Source organism: Arachis duranensis, chromosome 5 (assembly GCF_000817695.3).
Source record: "Arachis duranensis cultivar V14167 chromosome 5, aradu.V14167.gnm2.J7QH, whole genome shotgun sequence".
NCBI lineage: Eukaryota > Viridiplantae > Streptophyta > Magnoliopsida > Fabales > Fabaceae > Arachis > Arachis duranensis.
The window spans coordinates 34287078-34303486 of record NC_029776.3 but is presented as its reverse complement, the minus strand read 5'-3'; the positions used below and the strand labels follow the sequence as shown (position 1 = coordinate 34303486).

General features: G+C 32.5%; 1 protein-coding gene across 1 annotated transcript; it reads left to right on the top strand.

The window, feature by feature from the left end:
- The first annotated feature begins 8988 nt into the window (after nucleotides 1-8988).
- On the top strand, nucleotides 8989-11758 carry LOC107489132 (homeobox-leucine zipper protein ATHB-20). The gene is made up of 3 exons (XM_016109901.3): nucleotides 8989-9462; nucleotides 10062-10498; nucleotides 11135-11758. Exons 1-3 carry the CDS (start codon nucleotides 9333-9335, stop codon nucleotides 11654-11656), a joined length of 1089 nt encoding a protein of 362 aa, XP_015965387.1. The 5' UTR covers nucleotides 8989-9332; the 3' UTR covers nucleotides 11657-11758.
- The last annotated feature ends 4651 nt before the right edge of the window (nucleotides 11759-16409 follow it).

Here is a 16409-nt window from a genome sequence, read left to right as displayed (position 1 = left end):
TACTTCGGTTATAAATTTTATTGGGTTTTGTTACTTGTGACAACCAAATTTTTGTACGAAAGGATTCTCTGTTGGTTTAGAAACTATACTTACAATGCGATTATATTCTTGTGAATTTCTTTACCGATAGAAATCAGTTCGTCAGCCACTATGACAAATTATATATCATTTTGAAGCCCCGGATGTTAGTTTTCCAACGCAACTGGACTGCCGCATTTGGACCTCTGTAGCTCAAGTTATGATCAATTTAGTGCGAGAGGGTCAGGCTGGATAGCTCAGCAATTCCTTCAATTTCTTGTATTCCTTCCACTTTTGCATGCTTCCTTTCCATCCTCTAAGCCATTCCTGCCCTATTCTTGGACCAATTTCGAATATACTGGCTTTCGGATATACTGGCTTTCGGATATTGAAAATACTTTCCCATTTGAAAAGATGAAAATTAACTTTGAAATCAGTTCCTTTTTCAACTAGCACATCAAAGTCAACAACAAAAGTAGAACAAAGAGAGCGTTTTGTTATTACTTGTTTGTGAAATTCATAGTCCATGTAGCAGGTAAACCAGAGAGGATTATAATGAGAGTAAGAAGGTTTACCAAAGTGGGTTTTGTAATTAAGAGAGTCAAATTTAGAAGGTTCTCTGGTAGGTTAGAGAATAGGACGTCTGGATCCTTTGGAGGGATGACTAAATGAAACAGAACATCCTGAGGGATAAGGGATTGAGCATGGAGGAAGAGATGGCAGAGGATTTCTCCATTCAAGGGACCTTTTCCTTTTCCTCCTTTTGTCCGAGATGACTTAGCCCCCTTTTGTGCTGAGGAAGCCCTAGGATGGATGACCTTTCTTGCCAAAGATTCTGTCGGTTAAGGTGACTGAAAAGAAGAAGAGTGAGAATGAATGTGTATGTGAGTGTGTGACTGAGGTTTTGAATGAGGAGGGTTGCGAGGAGGAATGTAGGTACCGGTGCCTCTTCTAGAAGCAACTTTCTTTCTCATAATAAAAAGGTAAGAATAAATAGATGGGAGAGAGAAAGGCATAGTGGAGTAGTGGAGAAGAGAAAGGTTTCTTGATTGAAACTGTCTTTAATGCACAATTAAATGTTCTCTTGAAAACTTGAATTTATTTAAAGAGAACGGGTTTCAAGAAAAAATTTAAATTTCAAAAACTATGAAATTTTAAAGTAATTGAACAAGTAGGATTTGAAAGGTAACTGACTGATTTGACATAAGAAGAAAATTGAATAAAACTTCAATTTTTTTATTTCAATGATCTATGTAAGTATGAGCCTCATTACATTAAACAAAACTTTTCTCACTTGGGCCGAATGATGGTGACGAGGAAGCACGCTAGGCCACTTCGAGTCTAATTTCCAGTTCATATAACATGCGATTTCTGGGCCTTATTCAAGCCTTATAGAGTTGGTCATCATTTGTCCAGTTTTGTCTCCCTGCGACCTGTGAGACAAAAACAACTAGAAATGAATTAGGCACATTTACTCTACAGGTTTGATATTGATCATTCCCAAAGCAGTTCTTAGTTTACAGAACCTATCTTCACACAAAGGTTTTATGAAGATGCCAACCAGTTAATCCTCCAATTTTACAAGTTGAATATCAATAGTTCTCTTTTGCACATATTTCCTTATATAATGAAACCTAACATCAATGTGCTTAGTTCTTGAGTGCAATACATGATTTTTAGAAATGTTTATGGCACTCATGTTATCACAAGGTAAATGGTTACTATTAATTTTCAGTTTGTAATTGGCAAGCTGGGTTTTATGCCAAATCAATTGTGAACAGCAAGCAGAAGAATATATGTATTCGGCCTCAGCCATGGATAAATCAAAAGTATCTTGCTTTTTGCTTGACCAAACATTCAAGGATTTTCCAAGAAAGCAACACATCCCCGAAGTGCTTCTCCTATCCACACGATCACCCACAAAATATGCATCACAATACCCAACTACATAGAATTTATCAGTTTTAGGATACCACAAACTGAGGTCAGATGTGCCTTTGATGTATCTAATGATTCTTTTGACAGCCAAAAGATGTGATTCTTTTGGGTGAGATTGAAATCTAGAACACAACCCCACACTTTGAATAATGTCTGATCTATAGGAGGTTAGATACATGAGTGATCCGATCATTCTTCTATACCAAGTTTCATCAACATCTTTTCCATTTTCATCCTTATCAAGTTTAATATTTGGATACATAGGAATACTCATGATTTGGAATTTTCTAAACCAAATTTCTTCACCAACTCTTTGGCATATTTATCCTGGTGTATAAATATTCCACTAGGAGTTTGTTTAATTTGGAGTCTAAGGAAGAATGTAAGTTCTCCCATTAAACTCATATCAAACTCACTAGTCATTAGTTTTCCAAAATCTTCACATAAGATATTGTTAGCCGATCCAAACCCAGTGTCATCTCATACACTTGAACAAGCAAGAAATGATTATTAGACTCTTTAATGAATAGAGTAGTATCTGTAATACCCCTTTGAAAATTATTTTGTAACAAGAAGGAACTAAGCCTTTTATACCAAGCTTTAGGAGCTTGTCTAAGGCCATAAAGAGCCTTAGAAAGTTTAAAAATATGATTTGGAAACTCATTGTTTTCAAAATTGAGGGTTGAGCTACGTAGACTTCTCTATCAATAAAGCCGTTTAAAAACGCACATGTGACATCCATCTGAAAAGTTTAAAACCTTTTTGGGCAGCATAGGCAAGCAATAGTCTAATTGCTTCCATTCTTGCTACCAGAGTAAATGACTCATCAAAGTCAATGCCTTCTTCTTGATCGTACCCTTGGGCCACTAATCTAGCCTTATTTCAAACCACACTATCATCCTCACTCAATTTGTTTCTAAATATCCATTTGGTACTGGTTACCTTTTTGCCATTCGAGTAAGGTACAAGAGTCCAAAACTTATTCTTTTCAAATTGGCCTAACTCTTCTTCTATAGCTTTAAGCCAAGGAGGATCTTCAAGGGCTTTCTTCACATTTTGGGACTCTAAATGGGATAAAAAAAGCAAAGTTATTGATTTTGGCTTTCTTTTTGCTTGAGAATCTAGTTGTGACTCCATGGGATGGATCTCCAATGATGAATTCATGAGGATAATTTTTTAAGAACTTCCATTCTCTAGGCCTTTGAGATGAGGTTTTAGTTTGGCTTTGATTCAGTTATTCAATATTTACAAGTCCAGAAGATCCTGCTTCTTCAAGAGATAAAATCAAATTGTCTTCTACATCTTGAATAGTATGGTCAGAATTGGGATTTTTCATAGAGGGGACTGATTTGTCTTTTTCTTGATTCTCTTGTGGGTTCACCTCAACTTTAGTTCTTGCATCATCTTCTATAACAGAACTTGGAATGAAGTTAGTATCACAAAAAAAAATATGTATGGATTCCTCTATGGTTCTATGTTCTTTGAGATAAACCCTATATGCTGTACTAGTGGTTGAGTATTCTACAAACATACCTTTATAAGATTTTGGATTAAATTTTCCAAGATTATCTTTATTGTTTAACACAAAACATTTGCAACCAAATATGTGAAAGTACTTGAGATTTGGAGGTGTTCCTTTCCATAGCTCATAAGGAGTTTTTTTAACCCGTTTCTAACGATGGTTCTATTTAAAATGTAACAAGTTGTGTTTACAGCCTCTGCCCAAAAGAATTTTGGAACTTCATTTTCACAAAGCAATGCCCTAGTAATTTCTTGGAGACTTTTATTTCTCCTTTCAACAACCCCATTTTGTTGAGGAGTTTTATGAAAAATAATGAGAAATTCCAAATACATGGAAAAAGTTTTCAAAATCTTGATTTACAAATTCTTTTTCATGATCACTTCTTATGCAAGCAATTTTTAAATCCTTTTCATTTTGAATCTTTTTGCAAAGAGAAGAGAAAGAGTTGAATGCATCATTTTTGTGAGCTAAGAAAAGAACCCATTTGAATCTAGAAAAATCATCAACCACTACTAAACCATAATGTTTTCCTCCCAAACTTTGAGTTCTAGTGGGACCAAAAAGATTAATGTATAGCATTTTCAATGGCCTTTTGGTAGAGATTTCATCTTTGGGCTTAAAAGAAGATTTGGTTTGTTTGCCCAATTGACAAGCATCACAAGTGATGTTCTTGTCAAACTTTATGTTAGGAATTCCTCTAACCAAGTTTTTCTTTACAAGTTTAGAAATTTGGTACATGCTTGCATGTCCTACTTTCTTATGCCAAAGCCATTTTTTAGATTACATGGAAGTGAAACATGCCACATTTTGTTGTTTTAGTTCCTTTACTGTAAGTTCATACACATTATTGCACCTTTTTGCTTCAAACAAAATTTCACCTAATTTTTTCAAATGACTAAGAAATCCAATTTTCTACAGATAACTAAGTATCCTAGGTCGCATAATTGGGTATTGCTTAGTAAATTGTGTTTCAATCTGTCAACAATAATTTATGAAAGAAGAGAAGTTTTTACCTACTTTACCTATGGCCATAATTTTTTCTTTACCATTATGGCCGAAAGTTACGAAGCCTCCATCATACTTGTCTAGCTTGATGAAGAACGTAGACTTTTTGGTCATATGCCTAGACCATCCACTGTCTAAGAACCACATGTTGTCCTTCTTTTTGGATTCTAGGTAAAACTGGAAGAAGTTCTTAAGTGACCTCAGGTATCCAATTTTTTTGGATCCTTAAAGGTTAAACCATCTCCTTTGGCCAAGACCATTATAGTTGCCAACTATTTTGTAGACTTTGTCACCAATCATTTTTTCAATTATAAAGCATTGAATAGGAAAATGTCCATCCCGATTGCATAAACGACAAAATCTTTTAGGTTGGTGTTTTTTGAGATGATTTGGGTCTTGAAATCTTATGTCATTAGAATTAGAGGTCACATTTTCAAATATTGAAATGTTAAAAATAGTTTCAGATTTTTCATAAAAACCCAAACCAGCCTTTTCATAAAGACGTCTTTGACTAGCCAAAATTTTATTTAAATTTTCAGAACTTTGAGCAAACTTGGCTAGATCTTGTTTTAAACTTTCAACCTCTTTATGCAACCTATTATTTTCTTCAAAATAGTTTAAATATGCAATCACTGAATGCTGTTTCTCACAACCTCTAATTTCACCCTTAAGATGCATGTTTTCTTCAATAAGATCAATTGTGGTTTCAGCTTCTCTTAGTTTTTCTTTGAGAAAAGCATTTTCACCTTTTAGGATGTCGTTTGCCAATTCAAGATCATGGCATTGATTAAGAAAACTTCTCAATTTTTTTGTGAGGTGATCAGTCATGAGATGAAGGTCTTCATTAGAAGTTTCAATGAAAATTACCTTATCAGTTTCATTGTGGTTGGCCATGAGACAGGCTTGAGTGTTATTTTCTGAATTCTCATCATCATCTGAGTCATTTTCCAGATCTTCTCAAGAAGCCATAAACCCTTTCTTCTTATCTTTTCATGTCTTATCTTCTTTCTTCTGTGTTGGACAGTCAAACTTGTAGTGTCTTGCTTCTTTACAGTTGTGGCAAATGATCTTGCTTAAGTCCTTCTTTGGTCTTCTTGAGCCGCTTCCCTTGCTTTTACCTTTCTACTTCATCATTTTTCTGAATTTCTTAGCAAAAAAAAAACAAACTTGTCATCTGATAAGTTATCACTTGATTCATCATCCAAAGACTCAGTACATGATTTGAGAGAAATTCCTTTTCTATTTGTGTCTTTTTTTAAGTGTGTAATTTCAAAAGCAAGTAATTTTTCTCTTAACTCATCATAAGTCATTTGACTAATGCCACCACTCTCAGCTATGACAAGAGCCTTAGATTCCCACTCTTTTATGAGACTTCTCAGAACTCTCCTCACTAGCACAGATTCAGGGTGAGTAATTCCCATAGCATCTAAGCTGTTGATGATGACGGTGAATCTTTTGAACATTTCATCAATAGATTCTCCTTACTTCATAGAGAACATCTCGTATACTTTACACAACATGTCTATTCTGGTCTACTTCACATGGATAATGCCTTCGTGTGTAAATTGAAGCTTATTCCAGATTTTCTTTGCTGTTTTGCACCTTGATATCTTTCGGTATTTTTCAAAGCTGATAGCACAGTTAAGCATGTTGACAGCTTTAACATTGAGCTCAATTTTTTTCTTTTCTTTATCGTTTCATTCGGCTTCTGTCTTGGGAAAACTATACCATTTGCTCCTATTTTGGTTCGGACATGGGGACTGTTCATGATGATCTTCCATATGTTCTAGTCCACCGATTGAACAAAGATCTTCATTCTTTCCTTCCAATAGTTGTAGTTCTTTCCATTGAAGAATGAAGGTCTGTTGTTTGATTACCCTTCTGTCATACTGTATGCTACTATGCTGGAACCGTTGTTGCTTGCAATCAGGATCTTTCCTTCAAGCTGCAAAGTTTGATCTCTTTGAGACCAAACTCTAATACTAATTAATAGTTATCAGTGGCTAAGAGAAGGGGTGTTGAATCTTGGCCACCCTTTTCTTCTTTTCGTGTAATCTTGCTTTCTGTCAAGAAAATAGGAGACGTTTTGGTTTTGTCTCTCAATGCAGAAGGAGATATTTTGTTTTGTCTCCTATAGTAAAGAACCAAAAACAGAGAAGAGGGAAGAGAGTGACACACAGATGTATCCATCATAACTGTGATGAAATTTCACTATCTTTTAACATAATTACATTCACCAATTCTCCCTAGGATATACACCAATCCTATCTGGGATAAGTCTAGATTCTAACCTAACATAAAATTGACTAGGACTCAACCTAGCTTTCAACAGCAAAGTGCTAACCCAACTTGGAAAGGAATTCCCACAGGATCATGACACAAAATAGAAATTCATACAAAGAATTTCTGAGATAACTATGACTTTTTTTTCAAGTCTAGCTCACTGCCTTTTTTAATTCATTGGTTTTTTCTTGCAAACCTCACCATGTTTGCCTTTTTCAATGAGACTCAGACAGACTAAACTAAGAAAAAGAAATACTAAATAGTATCCATGAAGGAGAAGAACTTAGAACAGCTTAGGTAGCTATAAGAACCAAACTATTCCACTCTCTTACTTAACCCTTGGCTGTTCACCCTTATCATAGAAGAGTGAAACCTCCAAGGTTTGAACCAAGTTCAACACTTAGTTCAACACTTAGGTTGTCTTCTTGCTCCTTCATCAGAACTTGTAGCGGCGTGGTCAATGGAGAGAGAGAAGGTTGAATCTTTGAACTGTGAAACTTTTCTTTGGCTCTAAGTTTGGTTTTGGACCGTGGATACAAGGCAGAGCACCATTGACTTCTTCCTTTTCATGGTTGCTTAATTTGTGCTTGAAGTTCAGCAGATTTCTTCACGGTTTGTCATTAAAACATGAATAAAGAAACCATCTTTTTATGATCTTCTGATGCTTTGATATCTTCCTTTATTGTAGCCCTTCTTCTTGCTTGAAATTAGAAACAAGCTTTTGGTTCTTCGCCAAGCCCTAGTTTCGGATCTTTCCTCTTTCTTCTTGGTTTTGTGACTTGATGTGATAGGGAAGAAAGGGAGAAGAGAGAGTTTAGCTTTCAGTAAAAGTAAAATGAAATTCAATCAAATTTGGAGTTCAGATTTCAAGAGAGTGAATTTTGGTTGATCACCAAAAAATAGGGCTTATATCTTTATTTGGACCTTCTATCTTTCTTTTCTCTCTTAAGATTTAGAGGCTTATGATGCGGCATGGTTTGGTTATTTTTAATAAAACTAATGGACCAAAGTATGTGTATATTTGAGTTTGAGTATTTGCTTCTTGGACCAAGTTAATTAAATTAGGTTTCTTCATACTTAAACAAAAGTATCACACAGACAATTGATAAATGAACCCAATAATATTTGGTCATAATTTCAATCAAGTTTTAGTTTTTCAAACTCAAAAATTATTATTATTATTATTATTATTATTATTATTATTATTATTATCAATAATATTTTTTAGGATAAAGTATATTTTTTATCCTTGAAGTTTGACAAAAATTTTAAAAATACCTCTAAATTTTATTTTGTTTTAATTTTGTCCCAAAAGTCTTTTATTTGCATCAAATATACCCTCAACCGCTAATATTTCAAAAAATTCAAGACCAATTCAACAAAAAATGCATGAAAATTATGCTTGATTTATTTGTGTTGAAGGTTCTTCTTATAAAATTGTTGTTGAATTGGTTCTAAATTTTTTAAAAAATTAGCGGTTAAGGATATATTTGATGAAAATCGAAAACTTTTTGAACAAAATTGAAATAAAATAAAAATTAGGAGTTTTTTTTAAATTTTTACCAAATTTCAGGAGCAAAAAATATACTTTACCCTATTTTTTATTTTCTAACGATCTTTAAAAATTATTTTTATCAGACAAATTAATCCTTACGTTGTTTTGAACGAATGAAGAATAATTTGTCTTAGAGTATATTTTTTTGAAAACCTAATTTTTGAATAATAAAATTTATTAGAGACTTATTTATTTAACATGTATATTAAAAAATTCATTAAAACAATAAAGAGACTAATTTGTTTGATGAGAATAGTTCTCAAGAATTTTAGAGAATAAAATATTATTAAAAACCAAAATGTTTGATCTAAAATTTTTTTGGGGATAAATTTAAATATTCGGTCTAATTAAAATATATAAATCTATATTAAATTTTTAATTTTAATAAACATAAATTAATTTTAAAAATTTTTATTTTATATACTTTCAAAAACACTTTTATTTTTTAAAAAATTATAAATATAAACACATAATTTTTTTATTTACCAGCCACAAACTTTTTCAAAGAATTCTACCAAAGGCTAAATGTTAACAACTTACTAAAGATGTGGTAATAAATGGAAATGGGGGCAAAATGGTAAATTAGGGGTATGGGTAGAGGCGCCCTCCCTTGTACACATCTGAGAAGGAAGACAAATAGCAAAGGCTCCGTCCATATAAGCCCATCAAAGTTCCCCACCACAGAGAAGAATCTCTCTCCTTTCTCTCTCTTTCAATTTCTGTCAACAAAAACTTGCCCAAACTCTCAACTCTCATCAACCCCTCTCTTCTCTTCTTAACCACTCCGATTCATTCAGAGTGATGGGAATGATCTCTCCTCATTCCCACAACTCCCACATTACTGCAATCCTCATCACCTGCTTCTTCCGCCATAAATTCTAAAACCACACATCACTTCCAAACCCTACGTTTTCTGATCCACAAAGCTAGCTAAACCATATAGCGTCTTATTATTTGATACTCTCTCTCTCTCTCTCTCTCTCTCTCTCTCTCTCTCTCTGTTTGTTGGCTATGGCGAGTGGTAAGCTTTATGGGGGTTCCAGCATGTCCCTTCTGCTCCAAAACGAGAGTAGACTTCCCTCTTCATCTCAAGTTCTTGACTCTCTTTGGCTTCACACCTCTGACCCTTCTTCTTTCCAAGGTCAACAGTCAACTACTCCTTCCTCCTTCATGCTCTTTTCCAACTTTCCTCTCTTCAAAATCATCTCATTTCAAATACCGCATATAACTGCATACATAATTACACAACTTCACAAGCTTAATTTGAACCCAAAAAAAAATGTTAGTTTCTTTTGGAAACCATGGAAATCGACTTTCTTTATTTTTTAGAAAATTGAGATGACCAACCGAATAATCTCATTTTCACTCTGATCTTTCTGTAAAACGAGAAATCATAGTTGGTTTCTGTAATATTTTTATATTTATTACCATGTTAGGTAATATAAGAGAAAGTATAAGAAACTAAGTTTTAGTTAGAAATATTAAACTAGTTTTTTTTAGCATTTAGAGTTAAGAATTTATGGCTTAGGATTTACAATTTATGATTAAAAAAAAAAGTTAGTTTCCTAGCATAATTCATGATATAAAATTGTTGGTAATATATAATGATGACTTGTTTCCTGTGAATTGTTGCAATGATGTAAATATAGGAAAATTAAGAATTGCTCCTGGCAGATAGTTAGAGCAGGGGAATGAAAGTGAAAGAGAAAGTGAATGTTTATTTTTGGTTTCTTTTTTCAGGTTCAAAAAACATGGTTGTTGATTTTGAGAATGGAAGAGGAAGCAGCATAAGAGACAGAAGCTTCTTCCAACAAGGGCTAATAGAAAAAGAAGAGAATAATAATAACGGGTGTGATGACGATTATGACCCTTCATGCTTCCAACAAACGGGTAGTAACGGTGGTAACAGCAAGAAACGGAGGCTAACGAGCGAGCAGGTTCAGTTCCTGGAACGAAGCTTCGAGATGGAGAACAAGCTCGAACCCGAAAGAAAAGTTCAGCTTGCGAAAGAGCTTGGGTTGCAGCCAAGGCAAGTGGCGATTTGGTTCCAAAACCGGAGGGCAAGGTTCAAGACGAAGCAGCTTGAAAAAGAGTATGGTGCACTGAAAGCTAGCTTTGACAAACTCAAAGGTGACTATGAAAGTCTTCTTCAACAGAATGACAAGTTAAAACAAGAGGTAACAAATGGTGAAAGAAAGAATGAATGAAAAGAAAGAAAAATATATGGAGACACACTTGCAACATACCATGCCCTCTGTTTTAGCTTTTTTATGCTTTATGCTATGCTACCTATTTCAGTTCTTTATTGCTTTAATAAAGTTTAATATTTGTCACATTAAAAATGAGGATCTCCCTTAAGAGGATAGAGGAAACTGTCTGAGGTTAATAGTTAAAAATTATTAGATAATAATTTTTTTTTTTGAACAAAAGAGGCTCAACACAGTAAAGTGGAGCAAAGGAACTAAGATAACCAAATAAACACAGACATAACTGAAAAGCTGGTATCCGTTGTCATCTCCGGCATTGCCATCAACAACCAAACGGATCAACTCCACACCACTCCTTGTAGCTCAAGAAGGACATGATCTTAATTCCTTCAACACCTCATTTAATGATTTTCAATTATTATACTGTATATGAGTATTGATCAATTTTTAATTTTTCAATAAATAAATAATAGCTTTTTAATCTAATGATAAAATTCCTTTACTTTATATTTTAAAATGAAATTGTCTTATTTTTTTAGGAATTCGAAGAGTTTATTGTAATGTATAATTGCAAGAGTTTAATTTTGGTGTGACAATATATAACAGGTGAATGCTCTTAGGAACAAGTTGATTCCTAGAGATAAAGAGGATGAGAATTGTTCTTCAGATGAAAAATCATCTCCACAGGATGTTGATACAATCAATTCAAACCACAACAAGGAGGAGGATGAGCCTGTTATGATGGAATTGATGATCTCAAATTCAACCTCAAATGAAAATGGATCTAAGATGCCATTGCCACACCCAATCATTTTGACATGCAAGCAAGAAGATGCAAATTCAGCGAAAAGTGATGTCCTTGACGATTCGGCCGATAGTCCACATTGTACTAATAATGGAAACCACGTCCACCACCACCACCATTTCTCGTCGTTCATGGAGGAGGAGCCGGCTGATTCGGATGATTTCTCGCAGGATGACGATGATAACCTTAGCGAAAACCTATTGACTCTTCCTTGTTTGCCTAAGGTTGAAGATAATGATGCATGCTACCATGAACAAAATGAGAACACTTGTGGCTTTGGTTTTCCAGTAGAAGACCAAACCTTTTGTTTCTGGCCTTACTAAAAATTAAATAAAATCAGTCACTATATAGTAGCACTATATATGTTTCCCTCGTTGTAAAACTCTGTACTGGAAGAAGCAATAAAAACTTATGCTATTACTTCTAAGGAATAAAAATTATAATAATTCATTGCTTTATCCGCAAGGATTAGGAGGGGAGAAAAATAAAAAAAATTAATATATAATTCATTGACACAAAATCTAGGATATTTATAAGAACTTCAATGTCATGATATTGACGGTAAAAGGTTAACGTATAATGAGAAGGGGAAACTCTGCGTACAAGCGATTAGGGCTTGTAAGTATTACAAGCCAATTAAACTTTAATCCCAAAATTTGCTGTAAGTGCTACGTTCCTTACACGCGCTACATCCCTTCTTTTTCTCCTTCTTTTTCGATCGTTCTTTTCTCCTCCTTTCTCACTGGTTTGTTCTTCGTCGTTGACGTTAGTTCCTCCACATACTGTTACGGCACGTTTTCATTGCACCTTCTTCTTCTTCTTGCTGCACGTTCTTCTTCCTCTTCCTCTTCTTCTTCTTTTTTTTTTTTTGTTTCTTGCCTTCTCTTTCTCCTTCTTCATTCACGTGCTTTTCTCTCTGTTTTCTTTTTTCGTTATTCTCGATTTCTATTGTTTTTTGACATCAAGCTCTGAAATCGTTTTTGAAGAAGAAGAAGTAGCAGAAGATGAGGAGGAGAAAGAGAAAGAGTTCTGAATTATGCATGATTTTGGGTGTATTTCTTAAATCCTTTGGGTATATTTTCTGTAATCTTTTGGGTGTATTTCTATAATCGTTTGGGTGAATTCCTGTAACCGTTTGGGTGTATTTCTGTAATCTCTTGGGTGTATTTTATGTAATCATTTGGGTGTATTTCTGTAATGCTTGCCATTTTTTCTGAAATGAAAAATACACCCATAGATATGAGTCAGATACACCCATAGATATCAGTCAGATATCACTCAAATACACCCACATGATTACAGAAATGCACCCAAAGGATTACAGAAAATACACCCAAACGGTTACAAGAATTCACCCAAACGATTATAGGAATACACCCAAAGGGTTACAGAAAATACACCCAAAGGATTTAAAAAAATACACCCAAAATTCGTTGAAGTACATTTTATGCATAATTCAGAACTCTTTCTCTTTCTCCTCCTCATCTTCTGCTGCTTCTTCTTCTTCAAAAACGATTTTACCATGAAAAATCGAAAAAAAAGAGAAAACAGAGAGAAAAGACGTAAATGAAGAAGAAGAAGAAGAAGAGGAAAACGAGGAAGAAGAACATGCAGAAACGAAAGAAAAGGAGAAGAAGAAGAGTAAGAGGAAGAAGAACGTGCAGCAAGAAGAAGAAGAAGAATTTCGGAAACCATGAAAATCGAAAAAAAAAACGAAGAGGAAGAGGAAGAGGAAGAGGAAGAGGAAGAGGACGAAGACGAAGACGAAGAAGAAGAAGAAGAGAAGAAGAAGAAGAAGAAGACGAAGAGGAACCGTTTGAGTGGGGCGCGTGTAGTTACGCTCCATTCAAAATGAGTTAATGCGCGTCTTAATGAAGTTTGGGCTGATAACTTGTAAAACTTGTACGGCCTTTTTACTTGTATGTATAGCAGGCCGCTAATGAGAAATGCTAGGCACGGTTAGAATTTATTATTGTTAGTCATCACTTACTTATTAACTCAATTTTTTTAATCTAATCATTTTAATCTAATAATTCAATAATATATTATATTCTATATTTTTAAATATTAATGATTATCTAATGACTAAAAATAAGAAATTCTAATGATCTTCTAATATTTTTTTGTATATAATTATTAACTGAAAACAAAGTAATAAATTAGTAAATTAATGTATTTAAATAAAAATAAAAAACATACATAGGATTAATTAGATAATAGGACAAACACAAAAAAAAAGAAGATAATAGGACTAAGTACAGTTAAGTAGCTACTAAAATTTTAAAATGATAGCCATGAGTCTCTATTATTAGTGTTGGCATACTAAAATTTCATGTGGGGTTAAACGTCACCAAATGTTTTATTACATTCTAATAATGTGGAAAAATAACTCTGTTTTGCCCTATTTCTCTGGATTCCTCTAGAGTGCAAAGTTGTTTTCATTCTTCCATTTAGAATATTTTTATTTATCATAATATGATTTATGTATCGGTCTTCACTCTTCTGTCCTAAGCAGGGACAGTTACAGTACAATGTATGCTTCCCATAAAGCTCCTATATGATGATGGTGCATGATGATGATTATGATATGGTGCATAATGATGTATTCATCATTTGTTAATCAACCTGATGAGAAACAGAAGAAGAAAGAAGAACAATTAATTAGTAATTGAGAGATGTTCAAATATAATACGTAATATCTACAGTACTATCTAATTGTCAATGTGTGTGTTTCACATTCCACATTTTGTAAAATTTATAATATTTCGAGAATACAGAGTATAGTGCTAAGAGGTTAGTATTTTTGTTAAATTCTGGTCAGCATTTAACCATTAAAATGAAATTGAATGATTTTACATTATTAGATATAATCTCACACTATTAAAAATATCATTAATAACTAATTAATAACTAAAAACTACAAAATTTATTGGTCTCTAAACTTTTTCTTTATTATTCCTCCTAAAGTTTTCTTTTCCTTAGCCTGTGTATTTGAATTAGAAGAGTTATTGTATGAAAAAATTTGACTTTGGGATATAATACGGATACACAAATTTAGTAGAAAAGACAGACAGAGAGTAAAATGTCTCAATTTTAGTAACACAAAACTTATATGATTTTTTTAAAAAAATTTCTCTTAAAAAAAGTCAAGGATAGTAGAGGAAGAAAAATACATAAGTTTTTCGTCTTGTTTTCTATGTCTATATTCTTCTTTTAGAGACGGATACTAATTGTAATTTTTAAAATCTTTAGTACTTAAATGGAATTGTTTTCATCATAATTCATTAATGATCTGAAATTGACAAACAATATTAAGATATATTAGCTTGTGAATCTCTAATACTCAAACAAAATTATTTGAAACTTGAATAGTGTCAAGTGTTCTAAACCTGGTATGATCTGAAACTTAATTCGGATTCAAGAGATATTTTGTTGAGTTTGAATTTATTATTTTTGTCTATTATTATTTTTAGGTCGAATTCAGTTTATACTTTGGTCCACCTATCCGACTCAAAGTTTTGTTTTATAATAAAAATATATATTTTAGAATGAAATTAATAATGTTATATTATAATTTTATATTTTAATTAATATTGTTATATTTTACGGTATTGTTTTTGTTTTAAAATAATTTATTTTAATATAAATATGATATAAAATTTATTAAATTTAATTTTTAAAAGTAAAGTTTTATTACCTTATTATATAAAATTTATAAATTTATATATACTAATTTTACATCGAATCGATTTAGTTTAATAATCTGATTTATTTCAGGTCATTTTTCGATCGAATCAAAATAGACTTGATGGTATTTTAGAGCCGTGTTCGAATCCAAGTTTAATTAAACTCATTAGGTCTTTTAACACTCTTAAATTGTATTAAAATTTTATTTTTATTCAAAAAAAATGGCCAAGTGTAGTAAGAATTTGAATTTAAAATTTTAATTATAAAAGTTTTGATGTTATAAATTATTTATTTAAAAATCTTAAACTATAATTATATTAAGTATATATAAAAAATTAATTATCAAATTGTTGATTTATATAAAATATTTATTAAAATACAAAATACATATGTATTTATATAAAAAAATATAAGTGGATGATTTGGGGACTAATGTTTAAAGTGTATATATATAGCATTTTTGCTTAAACTAACATGAAAAATTACAAGACGACCTTGGTGTCAACTTACAAGGATATATCTTGTATGATTTTTCTTTAGATATTTAATTACTTGATAGAACAGGTTACTGCCAGGTGCCAGCCCATTGATACAAATTAAATTTGAAACCGTTGCAATTAAAGTAGAGCTTGGATGAACTAACAGATAAACAAAAAGTGAGCACCCATTGAAGGCCGTGAAGGTCGCTTTAATTTATACTTGTCCCTTAAGAAATTAACTCCAATTGAATTCAATAGTCTAACACTAACACCCCCACGAGTGAAAATAATCATATTGAGTTTATCCAAGCAACTAACTCTTCTGAGCATGAGAAACTGTGAACAAATCTAACTTTGAAAGAAAAAAGAAGCTTGAAAAAGGTGGCAAGTAGTGAACTGCTGCTACAGAAGTCAAGGTTTTGGTGTGGTTCAATTGAACAATTTGGATTTGCAAGGACTTTTTAGACCCTGCCTAGCTCATTCATGATGTTGACATCTTCTAATTTCATCACCATTAAAATACATGAAATTCATTCTTGTAATCAAGCCCTACTTCTTTCCTTTTCTTCCTTTTTTTTAATTAATTTTTTTTAGCTGCTTCATGACAATTTTAGAATATTTTTTTTCGTCGAATTAATTCGCCAATGGAAAGTTCATGTAAAGCGTTTCACGCTTGTAAAATATTATCAACATTAATATTTGAATTTAATTTTGATACATTATCGGTGTAAAATAATTCTATACACATACATTCAATCACGTAACACTACATTATTAAAAATAACTATCATTTTCATTATCTACGTGAATGGTCATCTGAAAGAACGAATATAATTATAAAACTGTATAAAATATTTTACATTGTCAATACCAAAATTAAACTCTTAATATTTTACTCTATTTAATTATT

Coding starts and splice junctions, on each gene's coding strand:
- LOC107489132 (XM_016109901.3), top strand. CDS start 9,333: ATGGCGAGTGGTAAGCTTTATGGGGGTTCCAGCATGTCCCTTCTGCTC. Junction 9,463..10,061: donor TGACCCTTCTTCTTTCCAAG/GTCAACAGTCAA, acceptor TTCTTTTTTCAG/GTTCAAAAAACATGGTTGTT. Junction 10,499..11,134: donor ATGACAAGTTAAAACAAGAG/GTAACAAATGGT, acceptor AATATATAACAG/GTGAATGCTCTTAGGAACAA.